At 62.4% G+C, this 10,448-nt stretch overlaps 1 protein-coding gene across 3 annotated transcripts; it reads right to left on the bottom strand.

The window, feature by feature from the left end:
• Positions 1-333: 333 nt before the first annotated feature.
• On the bottom strand, positions 334-10,187 carry LOC142066126 (ras GTPase-activating protein 4-like). 3 transcript variants are annotated; one of them, XM_075113161.1, is made up of 21 exons: positions 10,021-10,187; positions 5,785-5,841; positions 5,263-5,376; positions 4,850-4,911; positions 4,602-4,731; positions 4,448-4,529; positions 4,135-4,266; positions 3,963-4,054; positions 3,582-3,705; positions 3,321-3,474; positions 2,911-2,975; positions 2,601-2,713; positions 2,497-2,528; positions 2,342-2,391; positions 1,913-2,050; positions 1,459-1,782; positions 1,236-1,373; positions 1,033-1,168; positions 833-953; positions 696-754; positions 334-544 (listed from the first exon to the last, which is right to left on the bottom strand). In XM_075113161.1, the coding sequence occupies exons 1-21, from the start codon at positions 10,176-10,178 to the stop codon at positions 423-425; spliced, it is 2,403 nt and encodes an 800-aa protein (XP_074969262.1). In that variant the 5' UTR covers positions 10,179-10,187; the 3' UTR covers positions 334-422. The 3 variants fall into 3 exon arrangements, with proteins under 3 accessions (XP_074969262.1, XP_074969259.1, XP_074969260.1); XM_075113158.1 differs by having other exon boundaries at positions 2,342-2,528; XM_075113159.1 differs by having other exon boundaries at positions 1,459-1,698; positions 2,342-2,528.
• Between the last annotated feature and the right edge of the window lie 261 nt (positions 10,188-10,448).

Here is a 10,448-nt window from a genome sequence, read left to right as displayed (position 1 = left end):
GGGCCATCGGCGATGCCACCAGTGTCACCAGCAATGTCACCAGTGTCACCATCAGCACCACCACCAGTGCAGCCACCAGTAGAGCCAGCAGCAGTGCTTTCACCCCAGGCCACCAGCAGAACCACCACCAATGCCCCGCTCCACCACCAGTAGCACCACCAGCACTGGCCCTAGAGGGCCACCAGTAATGTCACCGGTGCCACCATAAGTAGCCCAACCAGTGCCACCAGCAGAGCTTTAACCAGTCCCCAACCCGGCGCTGCTCCCCACAGAGCCACCAGTGCCTGTCCCCGTAGCCAGCAGCGTCCCCACCAGCGACAGACAGGACAGGGCTGCAGAGTACAAAGTGCCTTTATTGCCACCGCCGCGGTCCCCGAAGCGTGGGGACCCCAACCCCCAGGGCGGGGAGGGCTCCAGGCCCCTCATGTCTGCAGCTGCAGCAGGGTGGGGGTCGGGGGGGTCGGGGGCTGCACCAGGCGGTGGCAGCCCTCCAGGTCCCCCAGCACCCCGAAGAGCCGGCTCAGCCCCTCAGACAGGGGGGCACCTGTGTGTGTGGGGGGAGCAGCAGTGAGACCCTGCATCCCCCAAGGAGGGGCACCCCACAATCACCACTGCCCCCCCACTCCCCCCATGCCCAGGGACATGTCCCAACCACAGCACCCCCAATGGGGGCCCCAAAATCCCCCCAAACCTACCTTCACCCTGGGGGCCATTTTGGGCATCCTCTGGCTCCAGCAGCTCCCAGTACTTCTCCCTGAGAGAGGAGGAGAAGGATGGGCCCTTGGCAGGAGGTGGGGGTGCAGGGCGGTCCCCCCCCAGGGCGGGGTCTCACCTGAGGGTCTCTCGGAGGCCCTGGAGGTGGTGGAAGAGGCGCTGTGCCTCCGCAGCGGGGTCCAGGGGGTCGCTCCAGTACTGCAGGGTGACACCGTGCCGGGTCCGGTCGCACCCGAGCCCTGCGGGACAGCAGGTTCACAATGGCTGTGGGGACCCCACCAGCACCCCCATGGGGGACCCGGGTGCCCGCCCCCATACCTGTCCTCTCCCGTTGGTGGCAGCAGCTCCACTTGTCCCCCCGGAAGATGCCGGGGTGGTAGGCGTGGAGCATGCGGGGGTTGTTGACACACACCTTGCGCAGGGCTGACAGCCACTGGTTCAGGTCATTGACGCACTGCAGGGGGACAGTGAGGTGTGACACCCTTCAGGGGGTATGTCTGTCCCCGCCGTCCCCATCCCACCTTGCACTGGAGGTAGGCGGTCTCCTGCTGCCCATCCGCACCCATGTAGACCACCTGCATGACATGGGAGCTCCCAAAGCTCTTCTCCTCCACCTTCTCAGCAGCAAGGATGTCGGCCAGGGCGATAGCGCCGCTACGCTGATGGTGGGGGACATGATGCAAGGGGTCAGTACCACCCTCACCCTGCCACCACCCTCACCGTCGCCCCCCGGCACCCCCCTACCTCGGCACCGGGGCTCTTGCTGAAGCTGAGGGCCTCCCTGGTGAGGCAGAAGTGGAGCTTCTTGGCGATGGCAGCGGCAAGCAGTGGCCCCTTGCCCCGCGTCTTATGGACGAAGAGCGGCCCCTCCTTCATCACCATAGTGGGGGGGCACAGCGGCTGCCCCTCACCTTCCTCCTTCTCCTCCTCTTCCTCCGTCCCCACCAGCCGGCCAATGAAGTCCTTCATCTGGGCAATGCCCTGCTGCAGGGCGGGCAGCAGCGGGGCCAGCCAGGCCTCCTTGGCCCGCCCAGCCACTGGCTCCATGTTGCCCACCATCTGGACAGCCTGGAGACCCCCGGGAACGGTGGCATCATGGGCAGCAGACCCAGCCCTCCCCAGTGGGAAGCAGCCAGGCACCCCAAAAACCCCACCTGTGTGACACCATCCCCCCAGTGTCTCCTTCCCCCCGTCTCACCTTGGCCAGGAGCAGCAGCGTGCGGCCGGTGCGTGCGTCGGCGTGCGTCTCCCGCAGGTGGAAGAGTTTGGGGGTCATGATGGCTGGCGAGAAGAAGCGGAGGCAGAGGAAGCTGGTGACAGCCACGAACTTGGCGTGCTGTGGCCAACGGAGGCAGGGGAAGATGTGTGAGGGTCTGTCCTGACGTGGGACATCCCTGGGCACCGCACACATCAATGTGCCAGGGATACGGGGGCTGGCTTCCAGCACCAGGATTGCTCTTTGGGTGCAGCATGGCCCTGCTGCTGCCCTGCACCCTGTCCCTGGGGGTGGTAGCTCCATGCCCAGGAGGGGATCCCATCAACCAAAGCTGAGGACTGGACCCAGTGCACCCTGTCCCCTGGGGATGCCCCTGTTTGACCCCTGGTCTATCTCCCGCCACAGCCTGACCTGGTGCTGGGGGAAGCGCTCCCCAACACGCCAGAAGAGCTTCCGGAAAGCTGCACGGATGATGGGGGGACATGCTGGGGCCGACTTGACGATGGCATCCAGCAGCTCACCCAGGTAGGACTGGAGGTGCTGGCAGCTCTGCTCAATCACCTCACCCTCCGTCTGCACCCGGTGCAGCCCTGAGCACCTGCGGGCACAGGCACCATCATCTCCATGGCCAGGGTCCCCCCCCAGCCCCACTGCCCCGTACACCCCTTACCCGACATCTTTGATCTCCACCTTGCCGGGGTCCAGCTCCACATACTTCTTCTCCTCGAACACGCGGGTGATGGTGGGCCCCAGGACAGCATGCAGGTACGACATCCCCGTCACCTGCCGAGGGGCCGCGCAGGGAACAGTGATGGGGGCATGGCCACAGGTTTGGCACCCGACACACCCAGACTCCCTGACAAGGGTCACCCAGGGGATTTTCTCCAACCTCCCAGCCCCAGGGGAAGATGCAGCCCCACCAGCCCTCCCAGCGCTCCCCTGGGAACCGGCCCTATAGCAGGTTTCAGGACGTGTGGCACCTTGAGAAAGGACTCCATTGACTTTGAGGCCAGGGAGTTGCTCCGGAACAAAGTGTTGGGCTCGCCTGCAAAACAAGAGGATCTGTGGCCTGGGGGACAGTTACAGGTCACCCACTGGGCAGCTGCAATCATGGGGGGCATTTATAGGGGCTGGGCCCTCCGCCCCCCGCCGTATCCATGGGAGTTATGGGAATTCCCTAACCTCAAACCACCCACTCCTCCACCAGCCTCAGCCAACCTCAGCCCATGAGTGGCTCGGGGTCAACCCAAGACGTTCCCACCCAGACCATAGTGTGATGGCTGAACCTCTACCGTCACCCCCAAAAAAATCACCACAGAATGTCCTAGAGGTTTTGCTGCCCCAGGAGATGGTTGGAAGCCTCCGGCTCCACTCCCTGCAGCAGCCTTACAGGGCTTGGCCAGCTCCAGATCGAAGAGCAGGTCCAGGAACTCCTTGACCAGCCCTTGGCCCAGGAAGAGTTTGACCAAGTTGATTGCGACCTCCTGCCGGCACTCAGCTGTGGTGGTTTCATCGAAGAGGGTGACCAGGTGCACTTGGCCATCCTGGTGGGGAGAGGCACCACGACATGATGGCCCAAGGGAGACGCATGTGCTGGCAGAGAGCCGGAGGAAGGTGGGTGCCCTCGCAGGGCTTTGCATGGACCCCTCACCTGGTGCCCTGCCTTCACCTCCTGGCACAGGAGCTGGACTAGGGGCTGGTAGCAGTGGGAGGGCAGCACCGTCTCGTCCCGCAGCCTCACCTGCAGCTGCAGCGAGCCCAGGCTGCCTCGGTGCCTGCAGGAAGACAGTGTGGGTGGGTGGGGGGATGGAGACGAAGTACTTCACCAAGCAGGAGGTGGCCCGACAGCCCAGGAAAGCTGGGGCAGGCAGGTGGGGCTGCCCTGCACTTGCCCTCCCTCCCAGACAAGAGCATTTCCAGGAGCTGCCCCTCCAAAGGGATGATGGTTCCCAAGAATAACCCCCTCCCCAATGCCCCTGAGGGCACGAGGACCATCCCTGGCACATCCCAACACCCCTGTGCTGAGACTCACTCGTCCTCCCTTGTCTTGGACTTGTCTGGCCGCAGCCGGAACCAGCCCTCCTCCTGCCCGGCTGCCTCCAGCCCCTGGACACTGAACACCACCTGGGAGGGGAAGGCAGGAGGGGGTCACGCGGGGAGCCAGGCAGGGCCCCCGGCAGCAGTGACAGGGTTTGGGGGCTCACCTTGCCCAGGAAGTCATTCCTGCTGACGAGGTCCCAGTCCCACACCTCCACACACAGCTTCTCCTCAGCCAGCTCGGCCAGCTCGAACTCGAAGGTCTCGTTCCAGCGGGGGTAGCAGGATTTCTTGACCACCTACAAAGGCAACGGCTTTATCCCCCTTCACCGGCTGGATCCGACACCCCGCCAGGGACACCAAGCTGGGGATGCCTGGGGACAGGGATGGCTCCTGGCCGAGGTCTGGGCTTCCCACTGGGATGATTTCACCTGCGCCACCGGCAGGTGGGGGATCACGATGAACTGAAGCTGTACTCACGGTGCTCTCCTGCACCTTCCCATTGTAGCGCAAGCGGACAAAGGGGTCAGAGGCGCCGTTCCGGTCTTTCCTGGCCAAATCCCTGCCAACAAGAGGGAGAATTTGCCAGTGCCCTCCCAAAATACCTACGGGCACCCATGCCCCCCCTCCTTACCTGGCCTCCAGCACGGTGCAGCGCAGCTGCCGACCACCCTGGCTCCCGAGGACCTCCACCCGCAGGTGGATCTCCCCCTGCACTTCCTCATCGGGGTCCACCTCGCTGAGGCTCACCCAGCCACTGTAGCCTGTGGGAAAAGGGGGCACCCTCATGGGAGGGGCATCCGGGGGCCCTCGGGACCTGCTCGTCACAGGGGTGGGGAGATGGGTCCCCACTGGGACGCTCCTGGCCACCCGGCCCCCTACCCTTTGGGTGCTCCGCCAGTGTGTCCCGGGTGATGCAGACCTTCCCGATAACGTCATCGCGGCTGGAAAATAAAAGCCGGGAGCAGGACACGGCACGGGATCAGAGCCCGCCTGCTCCACCAGGCTGCGGGCGGGACAGCCCCTGTTTTGGGGGGAAGGCGTCTGGGTGTCTTAGGCTGGGGACACCATGGCATGTCTGTCACTGTGGGGCATGTCCGCCACCCTTTGCTGCCAGCTGAAAAAATAACCTTAGGAAATGGTTTCACCCATCTGTGTCCCAAAGCCCAAGCCAGCACGGCCAGGTGTGGAGTCTCTGGTGTCTACAACAGGGTTGAGCGGGCAGGCAGCCAAAGCCACCAACCTCTGAGGCCCCATGCTGACCCCCCACCGTGCCACAGCCAGCCCGCCCGTACCTCAGTGCATCCTCATCCATGACGTAGATGGAGATGCTGTGAAAGGTGGGCTGGAGGTGCACCTCGTACTCCTCCCCCCAGAACGGGGACAGAGTCTTCCACACTGTGGCAGTCCTGCGGGACAGATGGCACCAGTGACGGGGCAGGGGGGAAACAGGGCTACCTCGCCAGGGCACTCCCCATCTCCCCAGCCCTGTGAGCTTCCCTGCTTTTGGTGACATGTGGCTGGGGGCAGCACCCACAGTTTTGATCCCTCAGCTGGGGCAGGGTCCCTGTCCTGTGGCTCTGGGCTGGCAAGACATGGGAGGTGGCTTACAGGGTGGGGGGTGGCCAGGAGCTGTTAGACATCACAGACTCACAGACTGTGTCTGGAGGAGCAGCTCAGCCCAAAGCAGAGAATAATAATACTATAATAATAAATAATAATAATTATGTACCTGCAGCAGGGTAGGTGGAGGAACCCGCCAGGAGCCAGGTGTGCCGGCAGGTTTGGGGACCAGCCAGGGACATGGAGGCACTCACCTGATAATGGCCTCATCGTCGATCTTCACGATGCAGTATGGGTCGCTGCTCCCTGTGCTGGAAGGACACGGCACAGCCCCGTCAGCGCCGCTGGCCACCCTGCCAGCCCCCTGCCCCAACCCCATGGGGCTCTCATGGCCATGGGCAATCCCCCACAGTGCGGGAACCTTGCTGGTGCCCCTTGTAGGGACGCCCCAGGGCTATGGGGTGCTGGGGTACAGAGGCAGCCCCAGAAACCAAAGGCTTCAGCGGGTGGATTTGGCCATGGCTGCAGGCATGTGGTGACCCCAGCTTCATTCCCAGCCTGGGGAAACACAACCCTGACTGCATCCGGCCACTCCATCCCGCTGGCAGCTGAAAGTGGTTTTTCTCTTCCAAAAAGGAAGGTGAAGAACAAACAAAACCCACCCTTTCCCTGAAACAGCTCCAGGCACCCACAGCCCTGCTGCACACACTGGGAACGAGGCCACAGCAGCGTCTTCTAGCCCCAGGGCACACCCAGAGCCCCGATACCTCCACAGGGATGGGGACATCCCTGGGGACACCCCCAGTGATGCAGAGGGTGCGAAGGGCAGGCAGCACGTGCCGTGGCCCCTGCTGGCTGTCGGCAGCTGCCACGATGTTCTGACCCCACTTCCTCCCCAGGGATGACCCGAGTCATCGCTCCCGTGCACTGCTGCCAAAAAAGTCACCATTTTACAGCTTATTGCCCCAGTTCACCAGAAACAAGGTGACTCAGTCACAGGCAGGGGTGGGGGCTCTGGCCGGTGGCAGAGGAGCCAGCAGGACCTGGGTACTGGCCAAGAGGGTGGAAAGGTTGTGGCTCCTGCCCTGCAGGCAGCCGGCACAGAGCAGCCTGCTCTGAGCACGGTTACTCATTAACACCGGTCCTGGCAGCATTCGTCAGCCAGCCACGAGTGTCCCGGAGAAGGGGGGGTGCGCAAGGGTCAGGGTTTAGGGATCCCGAGGACGGAGCCATTTTCCCATTGCAAAACTAGGGAGGCTGAGAGACAGCTGCTGGGGGGAATAAAGGGGTTTGGGGGATTAAAAGGGTTTGGGGAGTTCCATGCCCTGCAAAACCGGCTGCTGGGGGGTTCCCTGGGCTGTGCATCCCACGCACCATGCTGGCATCCCTATCCCGAGGCACCCCAATCATTTCAGGTCACGCGTTGCTAAGAGCAGCTTTCTGCCTGCCTGCTCCCATCTCCAGCTGCCCTTTGGAGAGGGTTTTAATGAGAGCTGTGGATGAAGCGCCATTAACCAGAGCCTGCTGCTGCTATTTCCTGCCTTATGCAAACCATCAAGCGGGCAGGGAGCATGCAGGCAGAAAGGGAACATCTGCCCACCTGAGCCGTGCCCAGCAACACAGGGCTGGCTTCAGATGGGAGCTGTCTTGATGCCAGCAGCAGGAAAATCTTGTCCCCAACATGGGGACCTTTCGAGTACATGGGCTGCTCCACGTCCCCTGGGATGCAGAGTGCAACGAAGCCACCCTTGCAGTACTGGGGCATTACGTGCTCTGGGAATTAAACCACAGGGTAGCCAAAATCTGTCCTCCACAGGCTGCAGGATGGCTGCAGGAGCAGCTGCAGAGGTGCCCAAGCTGCTGGGCAGCCTGTGATTGACATCAGTGCCGGATAAATCCCCACTGCAAAGGCAGTTGGGGAAGCCAGCACCACACTGGATAACATCGTCTGCACGGCATTGCTGTTCCTGGATGCTAACCAGGGCCCAGGAGATGTCAGGGGAAGAGATTTATAAGGTTTGCAGGCTTCCATCAGGCACTGGGCATCCTGCTGATGCTTAGACAGAGCATGGCTTGCTCTGACCACCCACCCCAGCCCCTCCACTGCAGCATGGGCTGCTGCAGGCAAGTGAGGCTGGGGGTTTGGTGCAGGGGAAGGAGCTAGGAAAGGGGAAGGTTGGGCTTTAAAAAGAGGAAATGAAGACTGAAGCTTTAAAGATTGATAGCACAGTATAAATTAGGAGGGTGGAGGAAATAAACATGTGTGCTCCCCACCGCCATCCGTCCCGGGAGGCAGCACTGGGGGCTGAGGCAGAGTTTTGCAATTAAAAATTCACTGGTCTAGACAGTGGCGCCGCTTTGGCCAGCCCGGGGGCGGCGGGCTGCGACAATAAAGACAATAAAATAAAATAAAGCTGATCATTTTCCTTGTTTTCATGCAATGAAGAAGAAAGAGTGGATTTTGCAGCGCCCAGCTGGGAGGGGGCTCACGCTCCCACTGTGCCCTGGGCAGGGGGACAGAGGGGGGCAGAGCACAGCCAGAGCCATGCTGGGGCTGCTGCAGCTCTTCCCACCCGCCTGGGCTCTGGCCCCAGCACTAGGCAGTGACGTGCCAGAGGGTGAAAGCAGAAGCAGGCTTCTTGCCTCTTTATGGGCAGTTTCATTGTTTCGTGGCTGCACGGTGCCAAGCCCGGAGCTGGGTGAGCACTTGTTTGGAAGGCAAAACCAAACAGCAGCTCCTCTGCACTGGGAGGAGGCAGGAGACCCACGGTGCTAAAACCCGTGGAAATCACACTGCTGCTGCCGGGGGAGAGGAGGGGGCTGCCGGTGGCACGGCTCCTTGGAGCAGGGTGGCACTGGCGGGGGGGTCACAAACCACAGCAACATCGGCCAAACCCTGCTTCTGTAACTCCCTGTGCTGAATTCTGCAGGAGCTGGGGGGCACATGGGGGTCTGGCAGTGCCCCATCACCCATGGGTGCTTGCAAGCAGGGTCTGACCTGCAAACGCGCCCGGGGCCAGTGCTGACACCCCGCAGATGGATTTCCTCTGGGGAAACCAGCAGCAAGCCCAAAGGCTGTGCCAAGGCAGAGCGGAGGAACCTCATAAGTCCTTATCCACAGGGGAGGACGGCGGCCAAGGTCGGGCAGCGGGAGGTGTGCGGGATCCAGAGCGTAGATCCTCCCTGCTGGGGCAGCCGCTATCCCTGCCCAAAGCTGTGTCCCAAAGCCACCGGTCTGGAAAGCTCTGCTCAAGGTGTTGTTGCACAGCAGCTTTCTGCAACAAGCTTTCCTAAAAATCCGAGCTTACTTGCGCTGGTTCGAGCTCCCAGCAGGGAGTTACGCCAAGGGATTTAAAAATCAGGCCCTGACACATGGGATTTAAAAAAAGGAAAAAGGAAAAAAAAAAAGGTCATTTTTCTTTCCATGTTTATCCTCTTTTTCCATGACGGCTGCAGGGATTTTTGCTGGTTTTCCAGCAACCCTGACCCTGCCCAGCTGCCAAGCACTCCTCCACAGCCTTCCGCTGCCTCTGTGGCTCTGGGCCACCCCAATGCCACCCCCATGTCACACCCCAACGCTGTCCCCACATCCCACCCTATGAGGGAGGATCAGAGTGATGAGGTTAACGCCGTGACACATTGGCAGCCCTTGGGGGACTGCCAAGGAGGGAAAGCCCAAACCAAGGAGCCACTTCAGAGACCCCTGAACCACAGCCAGGAGGGCTTAAGCCAGTAACGGAGCGGTGACAGGGGCCAGAGCATCGGGGCTCCTTTTGCGGGATGGCTGTACTGGGGGTCCTGCTGCTTATCTGGGGGTGCAAAGGACCCAGCTCCCAGGCCAACTACAGGTGGAGGGTGCATGGTAGGGGGAGCCTCACAAAGTGAGGACACTGCTCGGGGCACCCAACAACACTGGGTGCTCCTGGAAGGCAACCTCAAAGCCATCCCAGGGGGTGTCCCCAAGCAAGGGGGAACATCAAAGCACTCCTGAGGGAGTCCCCAAAGCACAGAGAGCTACTGGGGGCACCCAAACCCATCCTGAAGAGAACCCCCAATGCAAGGGGGAATCTCAAAGCCATCCTGGGGTAAACCCTAACACAGAGGCACTGCTGGGGGGGATGACCCAAAGCCATCCTGGGGGCAACCCCCGGTGCAAGAGGACCCCAAAGCCAGTTGGGGGGAAACCCCCAAAGCACAGATACTGCTGGGGGAACATCCCAAAGCCATCCTGGGGGGAACCCCCAAAAGAAGAGGACCCCAAAGCCACCCTGCAGGAAACCCCCAAAGCACAGGTACTGTCTGCAGGTACCCCAAGCCATCCTGAGTTAGCCTTCAGAGCAGGGGGGATGCCCCAAAGCCACCCTGGGAGGTGTCCCCAAAGCACAGAGACCTGCTGGAGGACAGCCCACATCACTCTTGGGGGAAAGGGGCTGCCTCCTGGGGAATGTCCTCCCTCCCCAGATCCCTCCCGGCCCCTCGGGGGAACTCACATGTCCTTGGCGGGCAGGTTCTTGCCCTCCACGATGCGGATGGAGAGTGCGCTCCGCCGGGCCATGGCGGGCGGGCGGGCGGGCGGGCGGGCAGTTAAATTGAGCCGAGCCCAGCGGAGCCGAGCCTCGAACCCGCGGCCGCCCGGCCCCGCTCCCATGTGCGGGCCGGCGCCACCGGCCGTCAATCAGAGCGCGGGGCGGGACAAAGGGCGGGGCAGGAAGCCCTTTCCAAGGCGGTGATTGGGTGATTATATCGGCTGTCGGCCAAGGGGTGGATCCGGGGCGGGGGGCGGGGCCGGCACCCCCCCCCGCTGCCCTGGGACCCCCCGGGACGCCGGCTCGGCCGCCGGGGACCGGCCGCGGCTCCAGGGCGCTGCGCCCCGCCTGGGCCGGCAGTGGAGGAGCGGGTCCCTCCTGACCCCGGCTCC

The sequence above is a fragment of the Phalacrocorax aristotelis genome, chromosome 18 (assembly GCF_949628215.1).
Source record: "Phalacrocorax aristotelis chromosome 18, bGulAri2.1, whole genome shotgun sequence".
Lineage (NCBI taxonomy): Eukaryota > Metazoa > Chordata > Aves > Suliformes > Phalacrocoracidae > Phalacrocorax > Phalacrocorax aristotelis.
The sequence above is the reverse complement of the archived record's forward strand: the minus strand, read 5'-3'. Positions and strand labels throughout refer to the sequence as shown.